General features: G+C 40.2%; 1 protein-coding gene across 1 annotated transcript in view; it reads left to right on the forward strand.

The window, feature by feature from the left end:
* gdap2 (ganglioside induced differentiation associated protein 2) overlaps positions 1-24,728 on the forward strand; it is a 50,449-nt gene that overhangs the window by 19,594 nt on the left and 6,127 nt on the right. Inside the window, exons 11-13 of the mRNA XM_080478681.1 lie at positions 2,690-2,829; positions 16,132-16,186; positions 18,723-18,866. Coding sequence (XP_080334807.1) covers positions 2,690-2,829; positions 16,132-16,186; positions 18,723-18,866 — 339 coding nt within the window. The remainder of the gene's footprint in view (positions 1-2,689; positions 2,830-16,131; positions 16,187-18,722; positions 18,867-24,728) is intronic.

Below are 24,728 nucleotides of genomic sequence, written 5' to 3' on the forward strand. Positions count from 1 at the left end.
CCTTTAGAACCTCCTTTAGCTTAGGAACCACTAATGCATCTTTTAGAACCTCCTTTAGCCTAGGAACCACTGATGCTTCCTTTAGAACCTCCTTTAGCCTAGGAACCACTGATGCTTACTTTAGAACCTCCTTTAGCCTAGGAACCACTGATGCTTCCTTTAGAACCTCCTTTAGCTTAGGAACCACTGATGCTTCCTCTAGAACCTCCTTTAGCCTAGGAACCACTGATGCTTCCTCTAGAACCTCCTTTAGCCTAGGGACCACTGATGCTTCCTTTAGAACCTCCTTTAGCCTAGGGACCACTGATGCTTCCTTTAGAACCTCCTTTAGCCTAGGAACCACTGATGCTTCCTCTAGAACCTCCTTTAGCCTAGGAACCACTGATGCTTCCTTTAGAACCTCCTTTAGCCTAGGAACCACTGATGCTTCCTTTAGAACCTCCTTTAGCCTAGGAACCACTGATGCTTCCTCTAGAACCTCCTTTAGCCTAGGAACCGCTGATGCTTCCTTTAGAACCTCCTTTAGCTTAGGAACCACTGATGCTTCCTCTAGAACCTCCTTTAGCCTAGGGACCACTGATGCTTCCTTTATCAAAGGAGACCAGATCATTTTCCCCCACAATTCCTTGCGGCGACAACATTTAAAGCAGGGGTCTCAAACTCCCAAATCTCAAACCCCAATAATTACATCTAAAACACGACGGACAGAAACTCCCATGATGCACTGCAGTGTATCATGGGAGTTTCTGTTTGTCGTGTTTTTGCTTCTGTTGGGGGTTATTTTAGGTTTGTAGCGTTGGTAATGATTGTGTAGTGTTGTGTTTTTGTTGCTTTGTTCATGTAATTAATTAATTCATCTAGTTTAGTTTGGTTTATTAGTTGTGGGTGGGCAACCAGGAGTGAAGAGGGTTTTGTGTGGGGTCTCCTCCTGCCATGGTGATCGTGATGATGGGTGAGGGTCAAAGTAAAAGTTTATATCATTCACAGATGTCATTAAAGGGTTTCCACATTTGCTTACTTCATTTTGCTTGAGGTTCTGCAGATCATGAGAGACTGATGTGATTAACTGTTCTTCCGAGATTACGTGCCATGTCCCACTATACATATAACATGAAAATAGACATCCATTAATATCAGTATCATTGAGAGTAGACGGTCCACAGCTCGAGGCACCAAAAACCTGCGGGTTGCTGACCCTGTTCTAGACATGGAAAGAGTCTTAACTGCTTCTTCTCTCAACCCAAATGTGGCTCAGATATGTGATAAGAAGGGTAGACAAGCGAAACCATGTTCAGAAGAATCGTTCGTGATCTTCATTCAATGTTCCATTCATGTTCAGAAGAAATCATTAAAACTCTTAATAATGACGTTTGAGGGTTTTTTGTACAACTTTTTTTGTGGAATCCCTGATGCGGCCCAGCCTCACCCAGACTCCGCCTCCAGCGGCCCCCGGGTACATTGAGTTTGAGACCCCTGATTTAAAGGGACCCGCTCATTGGAGCGTTCAGGGAAACTCAGGATGACTGAAAAAGGAGCAGATCATGTAAGTTACCAAAGCAATAATCTGCCTAGAACAACTTGAAATCATCTAGAACACAGATGAACTTCTTGTAGTCCATTTTCAGAAACTTGTAGTTCTTCCCCCACCATGGCAGACGTCACTAACTTGAGCTGCCGTCGCATTATTATGACGTCACTAAGTGAAAGTCTGACTGCCTCACCACCGTCATCACCTTTACTTAACCCCTTTAGGAAGCCTCCTAACACCTTTACTTAACTCCTTTAGGAAGCCTCCTAACACCTTTACTTAACTCCTTTAGGAAGCCTCCTAACACCTTTACTTAACCCCTTTAGGAAGCCTCCTAACACCTTTCACTAACTCCTTTATGAAGTCTCCTAACACCTTTACTTAACCCCTTTAGGAAGCCTCCTAACACCTCTCACTAACCCCTTTAGGAAGCCTCCTAACACCTTTCCTTTAACCCCTTTAGGAAGCCTCCTAACACCTTTCACTAACTCCTATAGGAAGTCTCCTAACACCTTTCCCTTAACTCCTTTAGGAAGCCTCCTAACACCTTTCACTAACTCCTATAGGAAGTCTCCTAACACCTTTCCCTTAACTCCTTTAGGAAACCTCCTAACACCTTTCACTAACTCCTATAGGAAGTCTCCTAACACCTTTCACTAACTCCTTTAGGAAGCCTCCTAACACCTTTCCTTCACCCCTTGACGTCATCCAGAGGGTTAAGGTACAGTCGATAGATAAGGAGTTAGGGACTTTTCGGACATACCTTTAATGTCTTTCCATTTGTCACTTGTGGTAGAAACTGCTGCTACTTCTTCTATTCTTGGAATGAATAAAAGCGGGAAGACTCACAGCACCCTCCTGTGGTACAAAGTGGTATTACATGACTGAATTGACTATCTTATTCATCAAACTCTCCTTGGACCAGAACCAGGAGATTCTCCCAATAGAGTGTGGGCACATTGCATGGCAGCTCTGAGTGAATATACAAACACGTTGACACTGCCGGAAAATTGTAAAAAAAACAAATGGTAAAATTACCAGTGAAGTTTTAAAGACACAACTGATGTAAAAACAATCAGAATTAGCATTAAATTCAAGTAAAACTGTAAAAGAGTAATGGATGTCTGTACACACCTAATTTGTCTGTTTGTTTGTGTGAAGGCTCTGCTGTACTTCATCCATGTGATGGATCACATAACAGTGAAGGAGTATGTGATGGTTTACTTCCACACTCTGACCGGAGAGCACAACCATCTGGATTCAGACTTCCTAAAGAACCTGTACGACATCGTTGATGCAAAGTGAGTCCGACAGCACCTCCTCCAGGAAGTGTGCGCCGCCTCAGACTAAAAGCACGCTGGCAAATGTTGCATTTGTCAGATTTTACCCTTAAAACTCTGATTACTTCTGATTGCAGGCATTTCATAGACATTATGTCTTTACTTTAAGGTTGTGGATTAGATTAGATGTTAACTTAGACGCCATTTATGTCCATACCGTCCGCTCTTCACAGCAGTTGAACAGGAAAAGTCTGGAGCTTTAACCTCTAATGGATCTGGACGACCACGTATCCGGTCTACAATAGCCAGAAATGAATATGAATCACACAAAATGCCTTTTTCTTTTTCTTTTTAACTAGTGCTGTCAATCGATTAAAAAAAATGTACTAATTAATTGCACAATTCTTCTGTAATTAATTGTGATTAATCACATTGTTATTCTACTGAAGACTGAAGCTTGTAATGGATATTTATTCAGGTACACCTACGGTATTAATGTCGACTCAACACACAGAGACTACAGTATATTTAAACTCAAAGACTATTTTTATAACGTCCTTTTAGCTTCAAGATCAGCAAAATAATAAAAACATAAATTAATTAATAAACATCTAACATAAGTCTGGGTTTTGTTAGAGTGCAGGTCCACCACTTTGAGAATTTGAATATTTCTACAAACAAAGTTGTAATTTATTACATGAACAAATTGGCAATGATATACTGTAGCACACACACACACACACACACACACACACACACACACACACACACACACACACACACACACACACACACACACACACACACACACACAGTACACAGGAGAGCCAGAGAAAGATTTTACCAGTCTTTCCTCCAGCTTTAGCAGTTTGGTGGCTGCTGGTCAGCCAACATGGCAACCTGCTGTTTAGCTGCAGAATTTCTTCTGTGGTGGTTAAATTCAGCTTTTCAAAGTAAAACTAATGACTTTCACTTTCTCAATCAGCCGTCTGGGAACTTTTTGTCTTAATATTATTCCACTTGGTACTGTACTGCTCTGTAGTCACGGTGCTGCATCCAGAGACGCTGCTCATGCTGCTATAAGGGAGGGAAAACCCCAGAAGTAAACAAAGCACTTTTGACAGCACTATTTTTACCCTTTATAAAGCACTTACAGTGAAAATCTCATCCCCCCAGTGTAAAATAATGTGAAAAAACTTTTCTGTTGAATAACAATAAACAGACCAAAATCACACGGCTGAGATTCAGGCCCGACTTTCATTCTTTACATGACAGGTTTTGTCACACGCTGGTCAGCTGTGATCTTTTTTCTTTTCTTTTTTTTTTTTTCTTTTGCTTTGCATCATAGAGGACAAAAGACATGAACAAACAACAACGCAATACCCCGACAGCATACACTCAATGATATTTACATATCCTTACAGTACAGTAAAGTGTGTGTGTGTGTGTGTGTGTGTGTGTGTGTGTGTGTGTGTGTGTGTGTGTGTGTGTGTGTGTGTGTGTGTGTGTGTGTGTGTGTGTGTGTGTGTGTGTGTGTGTGTGTGTGTGTGTGTGTGTGTGTGTGTGTGTGTGTGTGTGTGTGTGTGTGTGTGTGTGTGTGTGTGTGTGTGGCAGGAGGGGAGGGATGGAGAAAGAAAATATGATATAATAATGATGATGATAATAACAAAAGAGAGAAAGGAGAAATAAAATAGATAATACTAATATAATTCAGTTTGAAGCCTTGGTGCGTAACAGAGGCCGAGGGACCCAACCCAGCAGACACGAGGAGGCCACGGTAGCCCCCTCCCCCCAGGCCCCTTTCACTTCTTTTCTTATGCCATTTTTTTTATTTAATTTTTTTATTCCTTTTTTGTTTGTTTTCTTTACTCTCCTTTTGATTTTCCCTGTCCGAGTCTCTTTTCAGCCTCTGAGCCACCGAAAGACCATTTTAGGAGACGATCAACCCGGAGCTGTTAGAATCCCATGTGGAGGGCAGCTTCCAGAACCTACTGGGGGGCAGCCTCCCCTCCAGCTTTATGGCTGACCCAGATAGTGGAGGTTCATAACTACACATTCTGGATGTGAGGGGCCCAATAGAAAGAGACGCCCCGAGCCCGCCGCTCCCCCGGGCCGAGCCCCCCGGAACTCTAAGCACCAAAGCTCCAGTGCAAAATCTATAGATTAAAAAAAGACTGAAATAAAAAGATAAAAATTTAAAAATATATATATAATATTAATAAATAAAATAAATAAGAGAGAAAAAATTATAATACTTAATGAGAAAAAAATTGATCAATAGAAAATAAATTGAAAAATAGTATTAATAATAATAATAATAAGGCTGGGGGACCTGAAACCCAAGAAAGAAAGAAAAAAGGGGGGAAAAAAAGAGAAGCACTTATGAGTAATCTTTTAATTTTATGGGTAATCTTTCTTATCACGATCTGAGCAATGTAATGTTGTTATAATGCAAATATTACATACCTAAGTTATAAGTAAAGAGAGAAAGGAAAATAAATAAAGAAATATGTACAATTTAGATAATATAATATATAGTAGATAACATAATACAAATAACGGAATACATACTATAATAATAATAGCTGACAATATGATACAAAGATATGAGTTTTATATACAAGATGTAAAAAGTGGTCTGAAAGCTGTTTATACATACATACATACATACATACATACATACATACATATTAAAAGTAAAAAGTTGTATAAATATAACATATAAAATAGGACAATTGTAGCATGAGTATAAGTCATATAGTAATAATTGTGTAATAAGCATGGAGATGCAAACTAAATAGAGTACTAAATGAGTTAATTGATTATTATGTAAATCAGTTTCTGGTTTGAGGCGTGGGGGGGGGGGGGGATTGGCTCTCAGGAAACTACAGAGTTATTATTTCATGTTTGTAGAAAGCTGAGAGGGGGGACCAAACTGAAAGAGGCTCGACTGTTGAGTTGTGAGTGATAGTGGGCGAGCGTTCCAGTCAGAGGTGTTGCATGAGTAAGTGTTTCCACTGTGGGATGCTTGTATTTTTCTTAGATTTCCAGTTGTCGACTATGGTTTTCTTGGCGATAGTCCGGGCTGTGAGGAGTAGTTTGTTGTTTGATTTCTTCAGGTTTGTTATTGATGTGTGGCCAAGTAAACAGAGTGAGGGGGACATGGGGGTGTGGCCGCCCATGAGGGAGGAGGCCGATTTGGTGACCTCATTCCACTACTTTTGAACCGGTGTGCAGTACCACAAGGCGTGAATGTAGGTGTCTGCTGTGTTTAAGGTGCAGTTATTCCAGATTTCTGAGGTGAAACCCATTCTAAACATCTTCTGCCCAGTGAGGTGTGTTCGGTGGAGAATCTTCTACTGTATTAGTTGTACATTTGTATTTTTTGACATGGAGTAGATGTTTTGGATGATGTGGTTCCAGAAGTCGGCATCAGGAGCAATCGATAAATCTGTTTCCCATTTTGTTGTTGGTAATGTTATAGTACTGTCTAATTTAGATATCATTTTGTATATTTTTGACAGGAGGTTTTTGTAGAGGTTATATTAAGGAATGTGAGAGATGGAGGTCAAAGTTTGCAGTGTTAGATTTGACATTCATTGATGATTTGATTTGGAGGTATTCCAGGTATTGATTGTTCCTGATGCCTAGTGCCCCTGTGCAGCATGAATGGTTGGGATGTTAGTCCGTTTGTGGTAACAGTGGCTGAAAGTGCAGTGTGAAGAATTTTGAGCCAGTTAATAGATGTTTCCCCAAGCTTAACTTTTGCATTGTGGAGATGAGAAATGACCAGTTGACCTTATCAAATGCTTTTTCTGCAACCAGGGTGACGATGATAGAGGGATTTTGTTGTTGTAATGAGTATTCCATGAGGTGGAAGAGTCGCTGAGTGTTGGTGGATGAGTGTCTGTCTTTGATGAAACCCGTCTGATCAGGGTGGATTATGTGTTGAATGATTTTTTCCATTCTGTGATCTCGTGTTATGATGTTTAAATCTACATTGAGAAGGGAGATGGGACGGTAGCTGGATGGGAGTGACGGGTCTTTGTGGGGTTAGAGCAGGACTGAGATTGTGGCAGAGTTCTTATGTGGAGGAAGTATTGAGTGTTGTTTTATTTCAATTATTACTCTGTGGAAAAGTGGGGAAAGGAACCAATTCATCATTGAAACATCATTGTTTTAAAGAAGGGGAATCAAGTGCGTGCGTGCGTGCGTGCGTGCGTGCGTGCGTGCGTGCGTGCGTGCGTGCGTGCGTGCGTGTGTGTAAAACATGTTGAACATATATCAAACATTTTTGCTGCCGGTATAACATAAAAAAGCACATAGAAGAGAAAACAAAGACAAAAACATAACATGTACATGCAACACTGTGCAGCTGTGATCTTTTTTCAGATTTTCCTTAATTTACTATTTAGCCTGTAGAAGGTTCCAAATATAAGATAAGAAAAGACACCGAAGTCAGAGAGTTCCTCTTTATCTGAAGGCCTCTCAGCCGCTGGCTCTTTCTTCTAGTACTATTTGTAGGTTTTGCCTCTTGCTGTACCTTAAAATGTGGGCGTTCAGGGTGAAAAGCCACTCTTGCCTTGTCATTCTCACTCTCAGTGAGGATGTGACCACAGAGGAGGTTTGGTCTTTATTGGACCCCTGGTTTGGTCTTCACTCTGCCCTTGGTCCTCCTCTGACCTTTGCAGCCGTATGACAGTTCAGAGGAGCCGTTCATGCCACAGTGCGACACCACCAAGGGTCCGGTGTTTTGACTTTTGGGAAAGCCAAACAAGCTGTGAGACGCTTTAGTTTCACTGCAGGTTTTGGAAATCTGGCGGCCATATTTGGAACAGGGAAGCCAAACTTGGAGCGAGTTCACGGCATGATGTATTGGCTGAGACTGAGGCTCAATGAAACGGTTCAGCAGCCTGAAAGCAGATCTTTGTTACGACTGTATGGTGAAGTTTTTAAGAGTGCACAGTTGAAACAGGATTTGAATCCGATTCAGAGAAGTTTTGTTATTCTTGATGGTTGATTCCAGAGTCATATGATATTCCTCGCCAGGTCAACATGAAACGGTCTGACACTGAAACTTTGATTCCAACTAGTGATTCTGCTCCGAGTCATCATGGAGGCTTTTTTCTTTAAATGAAGGTTTTGATTATTCATTCTTCTCTTGATCGGCTTCAAACAAATATTGGAATAGTTCCACTTATAATGTTCTTCTTTTCTCTTCTCGGAGAGTGAGAGAGCGTTCAGGCCAGGGCATTTTCTCCTAATTCTGCATCCAATAGAAACACATCTGCATTTGTCTATAAAATCTGAGATAAACCTCCTGTACTTTGAATGGGTCGTAAAGGAAAAATTTAAATATCCAGGATTGTAGCCCCCGGCGAGCTCAGTAGGTCGAGCATGAGACTCTCAGTCTCAAGGTAGAGGGGTCGTGTCCCACGCCGGGCACCACCTTCCTGTGGGCTCACCACCTTCCTGTGGGCTCTCCACCTGCAGGAAGGTTCTTAATGGTGCAATGTGATCTGGGTGACGGTGCTCAGACTGACACCCCCACCACCCGGAAACGGATAAGTGTGGAGGAGATGGATGGATGGATCCAGGATTGTTCCACAGAACCTTTTGAAAGCCTTTTTTATTATTCTGAGTTTCCAATTAAGTTGCTGTGTCAAAACTGGCCTATCATGACAGGTTTCCCTCTGAATAGTTCCTTTAATGTTATTGAGAGTGAGATTCTCCACTGAATTAAAGCAGAATTATCTCAGGTGTCGATATCAAAGTTCACAGTGTTGTCCAAAATATTGGTTCCGGAGGATGATCCCCCGAAGACTACGTTTAACTGGCAACAAGAAAGTAGGTTTTTTTTTTGTTTTCCCTCTTTTACCATTCATAAGGGAATTCATCAATCAAACAAATAATCAATCTATTCATAAAGCACCTTTCCTACAACAAATTCAAATACAAGACAAACTGATGTTTTCCATAAAGAAGTAAGAGCTTGAGAATTATAAGTCTGCCTCCCTTTCTTTTTTCCTTCCCTTTATATTTTCTTCTATATTTATGTATATTTCTTTTTACTATGTTTATATTGGCTATCAGTCCATATATTCAGATTGTGGCTTGACAAATGCACAGAGGAGTAAAAGGAGTACATTGCGTGTGTTTGATACGTGTGTTCCAGCATGCTTCCACGAGGTTTTCCGTTGTTCTCTGCCAAGTTGAACCTGCTCGTTTTTTCTCTAATCTCTTTTTATCTAAACGGTACAGTTTGCAGTTTGCAGTCTTTAACTTTGGCCTAAAGTACTGACTGCATCTTTGGACTTTTCTCTGCAGTTGCTTTTATTCTTTACCTTCAGATGAAGTGGTCCACACGCTGTTGCTGAGGTTTGAATTATTGTCTGAAAGTGGTGTTTTGATAAGAGCCAAAGCGACGGCGCTCCCCATGAGTTTACCCGTCCTCTAATGACCTGCCGTCTCCCGGGGACATGAAGGAACGATTTAGATCAGGGATACTTTTGGCTGAAATGAGTTTCCTCCTCGTGGTGAGAAGAGCTCATTCAAATCTCTCAGGGACAGTCGAGCCACTTCACGGCAGAGGATTAGGAGAGAGTGAGGTAGTTCAGGCATCTGATCAGGATGAACCTGGTCGCTTCCCATTGGAACTGGGAGGAGGCCCCATATGACTTGATAAAAAAAAAAAGATGAAAAATGAGCAAACAAGCAAAAATCCTCATGCTGTCATGCATATTTCTTGTTCTGCTACATTTCTGAGTCATCAAATGTCCTCATTTGCTTGGACATTTCTCAAATATCAAACGCAAAGATCCTTTCACATGAAGATACTTGATAGTGAATGCATTTTAGATTTTTGTTGGCTGATTTCTATCTTTTTAGCTCATCCACAAAGTGTGACTCTATGATCTTTCATTTCTTTTTGTGCTCCAAACTGTCTAATTCAGGCCCAATATGGCTGCTGGAGAGATTCTATCTCATAGCTGGTGTGGGACTGATTTGAAGAAGAGCGGAAAGACTAAAAATAAAAGGTTTCCTGTGCAGCTCTTCGGCGTCAGAAGCGTCAGCGGTTGTGATACCTGCTGGTTTCTAGTAATCACAAGTTTCCTGTGTCGGTGTGGAAACCCCGATCAGTCATTACACACCTTTCAGCAGTAAGGCTGTTTCTGGTGTTTTTGCTTTCCCCCTGTAATAAGTCATTCAGTTGGTTTCATCATGTCTGTTTGAACGACTTCTTTTACATCATCATAAATTCATCAGAAGGACATCTGGACAGCTGGTTATCTGATGAATTATACCCTGACATTTTGAATAATTTCCCAAAGGAAACCAGAAGGGTGCCCCGTTCATGTGCTCATCAAGAGTGAATGAAAGACCCTTGGTTGAACTTCCCTTTTCGTCAGAAGAGGAGAACCCTGCTCACTCATTTACAGAATAACTGCAAACGTTCTCTCTACGGATTCAGCTCAAGGGAGATTTGCTCTGGACGAAATGAAAATGACCATGAAATGTCACGGTTATTTTAAGTTTCACAAACTCTCTGGAAACCAAGCTTGAGCTCATTACTCCTCTCAATGCTCTGACCTCCAGCCACGGGCTGCTTTTAATATTTCAGCAGTAATATAACGATACATAAGCACACCGCTTAAGAAACACCACTGGAACAAAACCACGATAACTGCACCACGTTTTCAAATGAAAACAGAAAACTTTTGTTGTGTTTTTTCTGTGTCTATTCACACAACAGTAACGACTTTATAAAAAACACTCCCAAGGAGGAACTTTTTGAAAATGCTCTGACTACGTCTCTGTGGAAAGAAAGGAAAAAGTCCAAGTTTTCTGAAATGCAGCTACTGTGCATGCGCATCACATCCGTAGTAAATAGTTCTTCTGCACATGCTCAGTAGCCACACAATGTTTTCCACCAGAGTGTCATGACTCCCGGTCCATCTTCTCCTGGACGTGGTTTTATAGGTGGCAATCATGGTAATAGTAATCCAACTTCATTGGGGGAAAAAACAACTTCCCTTTCCATCCATACAAATGTCGGTGTACTCCCATTGTTGATGTTTATAGTGTAGTTTTCTGCAAGCATGTGTGTGTGGTTTCATTACACAAATCACCAACGTGTGGCCTGGCATGCTTACTACATCGTTTTCACCATTTCTACCATTTCCGTGTAAACGGACATAATTTCAAAACATCACTGGGAAAAGAGTGAAACGTTTCTGAAATGAAAATGCAGAAAAGATGTGTTTTCACTTAGAACATTCTGTAAACTGAGCCTGAACCGTATTCATAGCGCAGAGCCCGGCTCCTACGTTGGTGCAGTGGTTGGCGCTCGCAGTGAGCCGGGACCGGCCTTCATTTCTGTGCGGTGTTTGCACCTTCGCCCTGAGTTTGCCTGGGTTTTTGTAAGAGCTCTCCTCTGGCTGCCTTCACCATTGGAGAGGTACAGAAGATAGATGAATGGATAGCTACAGCTCTCACTTTAACTATTATTTTGTTGTGTCATTTCATTTTAATTATCATATATTTATTATAGTGTTTTTATAATGAGTTATTTTTATTTATACTTAGTTATTTTAATACTTTTTACTCTCTGTAATTGGCTGACACCGGGACCAGAGTTACCAATTTTGCTTCACCTCATGTTTACGTGTGTTGAAATGACGATAAAGCTCCTTGAATCCTTAAATGGTTGAATAATGGTGAAAAATCTGAGAATTAAAAGAAGTAATACATTTGTGGGGGAAAGACATCTCTTTCCTCTGGGAGATTCATTCTTTTATTTGTCTCCCGGAGTTAGAACATTCATTTGTTTTGTTGCGTGAGATTTAAATGCTTTTCAATAAATACATTTTCTTCTCATGCTGCGGCTCTTTTTCAGACTCTCTTAAAAAAAAAAAAAAAAAAAAAAAGGTAGACTCTCCAAAGGAAAGTCATACACGCCTCATCAAGGTCCGAGTTTCATTCTTCTACCAGAATGTTTTTCAGTCGTTAGAATATATCTTTCTGTGTACGATTGATTACTTTCCGAAGGCTTTCGTAATGCACCAGATTGTTCACAATCTGATTTATAAGTTATGTAACTTGATTCGAGACATTCCACCTCCACGCTTGGTCAGATACCTTACTGGGAGAAGCAGTTCAAAATGTGCTGAGCTTTAGTGATTCATGACCGCAGGTTTGAACTTAATGAGAAGTTAAAAACGTCACATTTCATCACAAACTTCAAGACAAAAAACAATAACTATAAAAGTATCTCCCATCAACTCACGATTGATTTACAAACTATATTAAAACTCTTGTTCATGATCCAGTTGGTCATTGCTCCAAAGGTTCTAACTCAGTGGTTGCCCACCTTTAAGAAATACCAACATTTCCAGGGTCCTCTATCTGGACAGACATGCACTCATTCTTACATTCAAACTCTGCTGCATTTCTTTTTACTAATGATTTGATCCAAAACCCCGAGCTGCACTCCACCAGCAAGCCAAGACCCGTCTCAAGTACTACAACATGAAATATTCCACTGTGCAGTTTCTATTTTATTGTATTTGTTTACTCCAAATTCTTCTAATCTAATGTACCTCCAATGATGCATTTATCTGTTGTTGTCTGTTTTTATGTTGGATATCTGGGCCAATATCTTAGCTTTTACCACTCTCCCTTAGGAAAATAAGCCTTGACTAAAAGCTTTGATGGCTTTCTGGGCTTTACCCTGTCAAATATGCACCCTTTGTGAAAATGTCCCCTGAAGATGTGGCGGATTCTGCCTGATGATTCTTGACTAAACTAACCTCAACTTATGTCAGGATATGTGACTAATCCTGAAGCAAACTGTTCTCAGTTTCACTCTAGCAGCATTTTTCTCTTGGCAGCTTGATGAGGTGGTTTTGATCTTCACAGGCGATCCGATGGAGGCCTGCGGTGTTCATCATGTTCAATCCATCCAACTATTGGTTGGCTGCACACAAATTGTAGCATCGAATGACATAACCAGCAAACTGCAGCCAAACGTGAAGGGTTTCCAAAGCTGTTGGGCCCACTGGGAATATGTGGATTATCATCTGCGGGGAGACGGATGAAGTTAAGAGGTTTAATTATTATTTTGGTTCTGATCTGGAACACTTCAGAAGCTCCATGTTGTGTTTCAGTCCTCTGGATTCGAACCAAATTCATTTTCCAGATCAACTTATTCCTTCCATTGGCTTGCCTTTTTATGTTTTCAGAACAAAATGTAGCCTCTCACAACCAGGCCACCACAACTTTCTGTCACAGACACATTTTCCTTAGTGGGTTTTTTAAAGGGTCATTATGCCTCCATCCATCTTAGATCCTGCTTGATCCTCTTCGGGATCCTGGGGTGCTGGAGCTGATCCTAACCAACAATGGGCGAAGGCAGGGTGAACTCTGGACTGGTCACAGAGACAGACTCCCACACGCCACATCATTTTCTCATTGAAACTGAAGTTTTAACCTGATTGAAACAGGCTCGTGTGCAAGTTGGGAAGTCATCACATTAGTGATCCCCGTTATCGAGGCAACACAACGCCAGAGTCACTTTGGTTCTCGGTAACACCGAAAAATCTCCTCCTCCCTGGGCCTCGGCAGAAGACCTTTGGTTTTATCTTTTATTCACTTTAGCAACTGTTTCTAAACATGATTGGAAAACGTAATTAAGCCTGGTCAACCTTTAACATTGCTCATACAGCTGCCAATCAATTAGCGTCCAACCACATAACAAAAACCCTGAGTTATTACTGACCCTGCTCACACTACCAAGAAGAGTGGATTGTAGGATCGAGTCTTACAGAGATTGAGTGGCAGTCGGGGTTAGTGGATCCTATTTCTAAGGGCAAAGAGAGAAAAGTTCAATACTTTAGCAATCAGATTTAACAGGCTTTTATCGGTTTGGTGACCTCATGGTGGCCGTTCTGCTTTGGCCAATGGTGTGGGGTTTTTTTTTGCCTCATTGGAGCATGACCTCCAGCGCACACTGGGGCGGTGGGCAGCCGAGGTTGAATGGGGCTGGAAATGAGGGTCAGAGTTTAGGGTTTTATTGCCCATACAATGGTGCTTTGCTGTGGTTCGAACTGAGTTGCTGTCCCAAACGAGGGAGTCGTGATAGAGAAGTGTCTCCTGACACGCAGTTTGGTGCTTCATCTGTGGTTCTGGCTGCTTTGAACAAAACCGTCATGATCAGAAAAAATAACCAATGTCCCATCAGTCTTTTGACTTGATACAACTGAGGACATTTCTGTCCTTACGTCAACCCGTTAGATTCCGATTCAGGGTTAGGGTGAGGGTTTTTGCTTTAGCTTTACTCACCAGATATCATTAGTACAGAGTATTCTACCAGATGGTATTTAATATTTTTATTTGACCCCCAAAAATGGAAAGTGTACAAAAGCAGAAGTCATGCGACTATTGTAAAATAAAAAAACAATGTTGAGCCTCACGTGTATTGAATAGGCTTTATCATGACGTATTTTGCTCTACAATTTTTCAGTTTAACCGTGAAAAGAATGAGAATTGATCTATGATTCATTTTGACAAGAAACAAACAATGAACAACCATTGGCGACCTTAATGTGATGATGGCACTACACAAAATCTCAAAACCTCACTGGTTTAAAGAGTACCCTCAGGAACTTAACGTGTTTACCAGAGTTTTCAGCTCGCCATTTCAGGTTTATGTCACTTCAGTTTTATTCATCCAATGCCAAATAGAACATAGTCTTCTCCTGGCTTGCAAACTTTCAGATAAAATGTAGAGAAAAAGAAAAAAAAACAAACAGTAATTCCACATGAGCAGGCAGTTGATAAGGAAAAACTCCATTTTAACAAGCCAAACACTGAGGTGGCAGACACAAAACTTTTCTGGAACAAAAACGCAAAAGCAAAGCGATTCCACGTGAAACTTGTGTAAACGGAGCCTCCGTAACTAGTTAACCTCAAATGCACATTCTTTTGAGTGTGGCAGTAAAACCTCCACCGAGACACCAGTGCTCATCAGACACATCGATACACCACTACTCTTCTATTGAGTCAGTCAACGGCAAAACCAAGTGTTACTACAGCTGAATTGACTGTTTCACACATCAATGTGTTTTCTGCATTTTATTCACAATTATTTTACATTTTTGAGGCAAAGCCTTCCCCAGTCTGACAAATTTCCAAAATAGGGACTTGGCTTTGACTTTCTTTTTATAATCCAACACAACCTTCATGAATAAAGTCCATGTTGTTTTAACTGATCATTTATTCTTGTCAATATTTAGGTTTCTATTTCTTATCTTTATAAGGTCTTATTTCTTTCTTTTGGATGTTCTTTATTTGCACCTCTAATACAATGCACACTGACCTTGCTTGAACCCTCCTGGGTGTCATTTACAACCGTTTGACTGCATACATGAACATTACGCCGATGTAGTGAACTCAATCATATAATCTGCTGAACATTGCGCTTCCAAATAGTGTGTTTTTGCTTATGTGTTGGTCGTGCTGAGAGTATGATGGAGGGAACATAAGTGAAAAGACTACTTTTATAATTTGATGGAGACGTTTGAGTTTCGTGTTTTGATAAGGCTGTTATCATTCAAAATCAACATTTCTTCAGCTTTTATTTGATTTTCCAATACTCATATCCTATGGCCTTAAGTTTTATAGATAAAGATATTTTATTGGGCAGATTAATATGCATTTGTTGCCCTGGTGTTTATTTAGACAAGCAGGGCAGTGAAAGAGAGAGTGCCTTCAAAGTAAACCACAGTGCTCTTGTTTATTGTGATAAGGTGACAAAGGCCAAGAGCAACACTGTCGATCACTGGACTCTTTTTATTGGTTTCCAGGTCTACATGCTGTGTTATAAACATCAGCCTGATTAAAAGAGGATCCGTTGTTGTTCTCTGTGAGATGTTGAAGTCTCTGCGTGCATGTCTAGGTTGTTCAGGAGGAAATATCCCTCCAGAGCTTCTTGTACACTGCAGATGTGTCCAGTATGAAGGCTGCGACGATGCGTGAGGAGCTGAGCAGGATGGATGTGCTCAATGTTTCCAGCTCTGATGGACACGCTGGAGCCGATTGTGAGATGCTGTTTTGTTGGGACGGCGAAACTGCAGCTCTGGAAAACACGCCGAGGGTGACTTCACGGACAATGTGTCTTCCCTTACAGATGATTAGCCCTTCTCTCGTCATGCTTGTCAGAATTCTCATTCATACACGAGTTCTGCTTTTCTTTTTGCGTTTTATTTGAACAACGAGTCATAACCACACTATTTTCTAAAGTCTTTCTTTCTTTTTGTGTTTCAGGTTTAAAAAGAACTTGAAGGCCTTCTACTTTGTACATCCAACATTTCGCTCAAAGGTAAGAGAAGTTTGACTCGGTCTGGTTACAAATGGCTGATGCTTGTGGATGTTATTGTCCATTCTTGTCTGGTTTCTTCTTTAATTCTTTGTGTTTTTTTACTGCTTTTTGTATTATTCAAGTGAAATTGGCAAAGTGAGGTTGTGTTTTGGGTGTCCGTTTACACAATAACGGTTCTCACTGAACCCCACAGCTTTTTGAAAACAGTTCCCAAGGTGGAACTTTTTGAAAACACTGCAAAAGCAATTCAAGTTGGTCGTCTGTCCGTGCGAGCGTCCGTTTAGATCTCACATTTGAAGTGAAAGTTTCTACCTTCAACAAATCTGTTATTTAAAAAATTATCAAAATTTTTTATCTTAAAAATGGAGGAAATGCTGAATTATTTCAGAATGTATGACTCGTTGCCAGAGGTTTGAGGGAATCACAAAGGTTTCCCTCTGCATGAGAGGCAACAGCTCTGCTTGAGTTTAACTGGGCTTTAATATAAATTTATTTGATGTTATTTGTTCGGTTTGCAGGTGAGGTAGCAAGAATCACTTTGTGGGAAAGAATAATTTTATCCCCTCTGCTGTAAGAAAAACCAACAAAAAAAGCTTTTTTTTTGTCCTTTATGAAACACTCCTAGTGATATTTAATCATGTAGAATCTACAAGCTGAATGAGTCACAGTAAAAACAAGTTATTGATATCCTCCATACAAATCATTCATCCCATTTTCTTAAACCTTGAGCCAAAATAGACAAACCCAAAATAAATCTTTAATAACTCCTCATTCTCTATGTAAAGGTAAAACACCAGCAGAGAATCATTTTTTAGTGTAACAGTGGAAATATTACTATACTACGGGAGATCACTTCTTTTTTTCATCCACGTCTAAACTAAATTCGGACTTTGACATGAATAACAACATGATGTGAATATTCCTATGCAAAGAAATACCAGTAGGAAGTCATTCATCATGTCCTTCACCACTACAGTGCCAAAGTTCATAGGAAATATCACAAACATATTGATTTTATAAAGGTATAATTTGGATCCAGAGGAATTTCGGCACTTGAATGGCCAAAATGTGCAAATGTGGGGTTTTTCCCCTGAAAAGGACATTTGAATCCAAAGAAGTGTTTTCCATCACAGGAGACTATATGCTCACTATGAAGCCTTTCCTCACAACATTCACTATGTGCAATATCAAAATCTGCCATTGTGCATAGTTAAAATCAACAACGCATAACTAGAGCTACACTCGGTAGAGCGTTGACTTTCGCCAACATCACATTTGTTATTGAAACCAGGTTAGGATCGCAAGTATGTTAGCTTTTAGCTCATATCCATGCTAACTGGCCTGTCACTGTGTGAAACACTGAGCAGGGAGCGTCTCCACGGCAACAGTCTCCTTTGATCTCCTCCATGAGGTACCTCTCGCATCCGCTTTGTTTGGGACATTTCTTCACAGTTTTTTTGGATTGTATTCAGAAACGGTTAGCCGTTAACATTCCAAAATAACTGATTGATCCTTGGATGATGACAAATCATCCCTGAAAATTTTATGCAATTTGGGCAAGTAGTTTTTCTGAAAAGTTAGTAAAATACATACATACATAGAAACCACTAAATAAATACACGCAGACACAAAATCTTCTTGGCCTAACTTTCATTCCATAAAGGGTAAAAACTGATTCTAAAACTATGATTTTGCCTAAAACTTTATTATAAAACTACACAAAGTAAAACTCTGTGCCGAGAACAGAAATATAAACATGTGCATAGAACTGTGGACAATTAGTGCAGAGTTATAAATGTGCAATCACCCACACAATAATAAAACATTACAACGTCTGAGCAGCAGTTTCTAACATTCGGCTTAATTAAATACGTACCTTTTGGTGCAGAACATGCACATTTCGACTCAGGAAAAAAAAAATCTGCATTTTAAATTTCTGCAAAGCTTTCTACCACATTTCATCCAGTTAATAATTTAGTTAAAGAATTTAGTTAAAATTTGTCATCCAACTTTTTTCCCCATCACACTCCACATTTGCACATTCCTGTTTTCCTCTGTTGGCCTCTAATTGTGCCTCCCCTCCCATGGCCTGCCATTACTCACAATGTTCAAACTTAAATACCACCGGCTCGCATCGATCATGAATGAATTTGGCTGCAGGAAGAACATTGTAAGTAATAGCGATTCTGAAATGTTTAATCATTTCAACTATGAACAAAAAGCCCAAATGTGGAGTGTCGTGCAAGAATCTTCTCTCCGTTTCCTTCTGACTGTGTATTCAGACGCTATCCTGGTCCAGATGCTAATGAAAAACCTCTAAATAGTTCCTTTTTGGCAGAGAGACACTCCTTAGTGTGTTCTGGATTGTGTCTGTTTCCTTATTGTTTATAGGAAGGACCGCACTATTTGGTCCAGACTCTCCGGTTCAATCATTAAAGAGTTCATCTACTTCTCTTGTTTTCACTACAAAGCCGCGTTCTGCTGGTTGCAGCATGACTGAGGCCTTGTTGGCTTCTTGTTTCCTCCCTGGTTCCAGGTCTCCACGTGGTTCTTCACCACCTTCAGCGTGTCCGGTTTGAAGGACAAGGTCCGGTACCTGGACAGCCTGCAGCAGCTCTTCACCTGCATCAAACCCGAGCAGATCGACATCCCGCCGTTCGTCCTGGAGTACGACTCACGAGTAAGCGGCTACGCGTCCCCTCCCACCTCACGTGTCCATGTAGCAGATGTTCTGTGAAACCCTAGCGCATCAGGCCTGCTGCTGGCCTGCTATCCTCTCATGGTTTTGATGCACCCGACCTTTAGACGCGTGCTGACTGTGCAATCTAATGAAACATGATGGTTAAACCTGCGTCTGGCACTCGTCCAGACATTTCAAACACTGCATGAAGCCGGGATTCTGGATCTTTTGATCACCAGTGCAGCTACAGTGAGCCTGTCATGCAAACAGCTGACATACTTCTGTGATATCCGTCCAGTCCGGGCGGAGCTATTTTCATATTTTGGCAGGCGGCGTTTCTCTGGAACAACCAGACCATGTAAGCTGAGTTCAGACAGGCTGAAGATTTCACTCCTCAACCATCCGTCTGTGTTTACATGGACTTCAGTTTCCCAGTTATTAGTCTTGTCCTCACTTTGATCATATCTGGGAGAGGATGTTTATGTGCAGAACTGAAGGATCTGACTACACAAGATAAAACCAAAGGTGGCATCTCAGCTACTTATTGCCAGACCGATCAGCCTTAACATTATGACCAGTTTGACCAATATCACCAGATTGTCTTTTATCATTGCATCTTTCTCATTTTGTTCACAAAGGTGATGTGGTCAAAGCAGAAAAAACGGCTGATTAATGCAGCTGAGCTTGTCCGGTCCGATCCGACAGATGTACTCAAACTGCTGCAGAAGTTTTGATGAAAAACTGTCAGGACATAAAGTGCAGCACCTTTTGTTGTTCTTGGGGATGTTTCTAATGTTGTGGCTGATTGATGTATGGATTGTGTTATTTTAATGCAAAATCCCCCATAAAACTGTGTCAAATGCAACAACACATGATCAGTATGGTAAAACTAACCTGTCTGACGACGGTCTGATCCCAGCTCACCTTCCCTGTTAGTGAATTCTGCTTCACAATCATCATCTGCATCTCATATGAAACCATGACATCAGGTTAACGAGTTGCTAATGTAAGTCATGTCTTGGCCAAATGTCTGCGGGCTGCTAAACTTTACTTCCCGAGAGCTGTTCACCCACCGTGTTATATTTCCTCAAAACCTCAAAATAAGATTCATGCATTTATTGTTAGAGTCTAATGAAACACTGCTACTAGTGCACATCTGCACGATGAAATATGATGAGAAATATCAGCCTAATTTGAGCAGTTTATTTCATGTGAGGTTTGCACTCCAACCTCACAGTGAGAAAAATCCCTGGTCCAGTTCTATTCTGTGCAGGTTGCATGTTAAATATGAGGTAAAACAAGACATAATTTACATATACATATATTATAATATAAGGATTTTATAGTATTATGAATATTATAATAAATGTAGACAATAATATGCTTTCACTTGTGTTTGAATACAATATTAACTTTGCATCCACCTTTACACTTACAACTCCATTTAAAGCTGAATTTTCAGTAAAAACTGAACTCTTGTGGGAAGATTTGCTTGGTTTGTCTTATCAACACCATTGTTTGTGTTTCTGTCACTTTTCTGACGTTAGTAGCTGCAAATATGAGCACCGGCTGGGACAGAACAGGATAATATGTATACCTGCCATGTTCTGTGACACTTCATCCCTCTTAGTTTCACAATGCAACAGGTCCTCGCCTGCTTTTGTAGAATTCCACTTCACAAAATTCAACTGCATACACAAACACAAAAACAGGATTTTTAAGCAGCTCTAAGTCCAGCGCCGCTCAGTTCACTCATGAGCTGAACAATCAAAAAAGCCTAAAAATACATCTGGGTTAAACAAAAATAACCTGAAGATGCATCAATAACAACAGAGAGTTCTGAAACTGAAAGACTCATTTTATTGAATGTGTTTTGAATTGCAGAGCTGCTGTTCATTTTCCTGCTTTGTTGTTTTGAAAGAAATGTGTGCTGAGTCTTCAGAAGCTTCCAGATCTGAATGTGTTTCCCTGCATTCCGTGAGTTTACTCCACAGAAAAAGAAGCAGAAATGAAAATGAAAAGGCATATTCTTTTATCTTCTTTTAATATTCTCTCAGATACAAACCAGAGATTGTGGAAACCATCTGCAAGTGACCGGTTCATTATTTATGCCTGCAATTGTACTTGTGTCTGCATTTCTAAAAATATCACCATTTGCCTACAAACCTGATAAAGTATTGACTGGAGATGCTTCTGAAGGGTATCTATTGCTTTGATTAAATAAGTAACTATAATTCCTAGTTTACCATCATTATTCTAACCATTTCTGTAAAAAACCTCAAGTTCTCAGAAGCAAAGGGATTATGAAAGACTGCAGGTTTGTGTTGGGAGGCTCAGAAATTGCAGTTGCGTGGGATGCATAAAAGGAATTGATGTATTTGACTTGTTTGGCCTCAGACGCTCGTCTTCAATTGTTTGTGTTGGATGATGAAGATTTCCTGGATGCAGAGAGTGACCGGCCTACAGCGGGCAAACTGCAGCTCACCATCTCTTCAGTGTCTTTTCTGATGTCAGAATTCATGAACATTTACGTTGAACAGCTTTCTACTAATGCGTATTGCATTCACATTAAAAAAAAAAATCAACTCCGTTTTTCTGAACCAATGACATAATTATCTCACAATTATGAGATAAACTTTCTTTTTTTTAAATAGCTCGTTTTTTCTGAATTTATGAGATAATTATCTCATAAATCTGAGATAAAATAAATTATTTTTTAAAAGTTGGCTCTGTTTTTCAGAATTTATGAGATAATGTTTTCTGAAAATTTTTTAAAAAATGGCTCAGTTGTTCTGAATCAATGGGACAGTGGTGTGTTATTCCAACCACAAGCTCTGCTAGACCGTTGTAGGAATCCTGCATGCCCCAGCTCTCTAGTTTAATCCAGCTTTATTTCTATTTGGTTGGGAGATACTCCTGTGTTGTTGATGGTATTGTTATTAGTTTGTCAACTTTGCACAGTGTTACCTCCGCCGGTTTATAACTCCAAACCGTAGTTAGGAGACCCGGTTCACTCCTGAGCTTCACTCAGCCGGGGCTCACGTCTGCTGGTAACAAGTTTCAGTCTGTGGAGTTTGATGGAGTTAGACAGGGAAGACATCCCTCGCTGATGAACACTGGTGTTTTTATTCCTCTTCTGACACTGAACCTAACACTGATCGCAGCACACGCACACATCTGCTGCATCGCCCGGGGAACAACGAACTACAATACCCAGAGTCAAAAGAAGTCACACTCCACTTCCCACAATGCATCAGACCCTTAAAGTGACAGGCTCAGCATGTAACAACAGGCACCTCAGGGCCCTGCGGCTGTTTAGACGTAAACACCGCTGGGATCTGTTGGTGGTTGTGACGTTTCTCCAGGAACAACTGGGCAGATGTGGCCTGCTTCACGGGTAATAAAGCTCAGAAATAAACCGCGTCTCCTAACTACGGTTTGGAGTTATAAACCGGTGGAGGTAACACTGTGCAAAGTTGACAAATTAATAACAATACCATCAACAATACTTAAAGACAGGAGTATCTCCCAACCAAATAGAAATAAAGCTGGATTAAACTTGAGAGCTGGGGCAGTCCGGCAGAGCTTCTGCTTGGAATAACACACCACTGTCCCATTGATTCAGAACAACAGAGCCAATTTGTTATTTTTTCAGAAAACATTATCTCATAAATTCAGAAAAACAAACAATTTAAAATTTCTTCAAAAAACAGTCTCTCATAAATTCAGTAAAGCAGAGCCGAATTCTTTTTTATACTTTTTTTCTCAGAATTTTGAGATTATTATGTCATTAATTCAGAAAAACAGAGTCAATTAAATTTTTTTCATGTGAATGCAATACGCTTCCGTAGCTTTCAATTCCCTGCAGTGACAAGGGAATACGTTGAGCTCTTTATAGGAGATAAACATCAATACTTTCAACAAAGGCGTATTCTGAATGCTATTGAAAAATGACATTTTTCCCCAAAATCTTTTAAAGTCATAATCATGAAACAGTATTTAATCATAGTATCTGTGAAAAAGTGTAAAATGCAAATATTTATTGATTTATTGCTTAAAAATGTATTTAAATGGTGGTCATTTCCATAAGAAGTTGATTCATCGAATCGTTCAGTCCTGCAGTGTAAGCTGATATTTACAACAGCATGTACCAAACACGCCTTCAAAGTGCCTTTTATGTGTACTGTGATGAAATTCAGTGTCACTTATTTCAAAACACATCACCTGCATTAATCGTTTGTAAGAGCTGCTTCTTTAAGACGCAGAAGAAAAACAAATGAATGTTTCTTTCAATATATGAGAAGTCAAAAGCATTAATGTGTTGCTTTACCAATTATTTAAACAGATTCTAGAAGTTACACATAAGCTGCAAGTGTTTCAGTTTTTCATTTAAAGGAATGTTTTTTAATGTATCGTGCAAATTACAGGTATGATCACCTGAAAATGCTTTTTACATTCCGTCATTTCCAGAGTTCAGTCGCACTGTTTTTGAGTGGTTTGCCTGCCACTTATTTTAAGAAGCAACTTGTATGTTCAAATACACCCTTTCATACCCACTGGGACCACTAGATGTCACTGTATGGCAACAGAATGCTGCTACGATAGTGTAAAAAAAAAAAAAAAACATCTGTCTATGACCATATTTTAGTTACTGCACAAACTAAATATCACCAAAGAGAAAAAGCTACAAAGAACATAAAGTAAGAACTATAAAATCTGGAGGAATCAAAAGTAGAGAAACTGACGAAACCAAAGGAGGCTAATCGTGGGATAACAGCTCGACAGCATGAGCTGAGGAGCTGAGGAGCCGAGGAGCTGAGGAACGAACTCACAGAAGGTTCTGGAACAGCAGAAGATCTAGACATGGACAGATAAATGCGTCTCATACAGCAGTAACTCTTTCTATACGTTCATTTCCTCTTCATGATGCATTTTTGAATGAACATCAATTCTGATATAGTTGTGTTATTAGCAAAAGCAGCTTGAGGTAAATTGATTCCTGGAATTATTTGGCAAACTTGCATGTAGAGAGGAGGTTAGAATTTAAAGTTTTAGGTTTTACCAAATATTTATTTACACATTCTCATGAGTCCAGGTAGGATGCGTCTCAAAGCAATTGAGTCAGGTCAGCCGGTCTTTATTTCATCTCTTATTTCAGTGGCTTTATCAGTTCATGCTGTTCTCTTAACTTCCAAATCACTTAACCAAATCCACTTGATCTTATTCAGTTGCTGCAAGATAGAAATTAGAGAATAAACATTGAATTGAATGCATGGGTTCAGCGCTTCAGAATTGCGAAGCTGCACTTTACTGGCGTGGCTTCCTCAGCCTGAGCTCACTTAAAGAAAGTATTTTTTTTGGTCAATCTCAGTATTTTTTATGGAATCCATCTCTCAGTAATGTGTAGTACAGTGAATCCCTCCTTCACCAGCCAATGAACTGGGCCTGAACATCTACTGACACCTGCAAGCTGCTGCATTCCTTTTTGATTGCGGAATTGTGATGGCCCACGGCAACTTCTGATGGTTCCAGCTCCATTGAGGCTTTAACCAATATCAAATGTGCTTTTACAGTCGGATACTCGTTCTCAGGCTTGGGTTCAAATTAGAGAAAAACTGTGGGACTGACCAAGACTGAAAAAGCTTTAATGGTGTGTTCACACATCTCACGTTTGTATGGAAGAGGATTAGGGCCACTGGACAAAAATTCTCACAATTCTGACTTTAAACTCAGAATTTGAGAAAAAAAACTGTTGTGTGTTTTTCCACAGTGGCCCTAATCCTCTTCCATACATTTGGTGAAGGTGAAACAAGTTTTTATGTTCTAATGCGACCTGGGGAACTCCCAACAAGTGGACCAAGT

This window comes from Lipophrys pholis, assembly GCF_963383615.2.
Source record: "Lipophrys pholis genome assembly, chromosome: 13".
Classification (NCBI taxonomy): Eukaryota; Metazoa; Chordata; class Actinopteri; order Blenniiformes; family Blenniidae; genus Lipophrys; species Lipophrys pholis.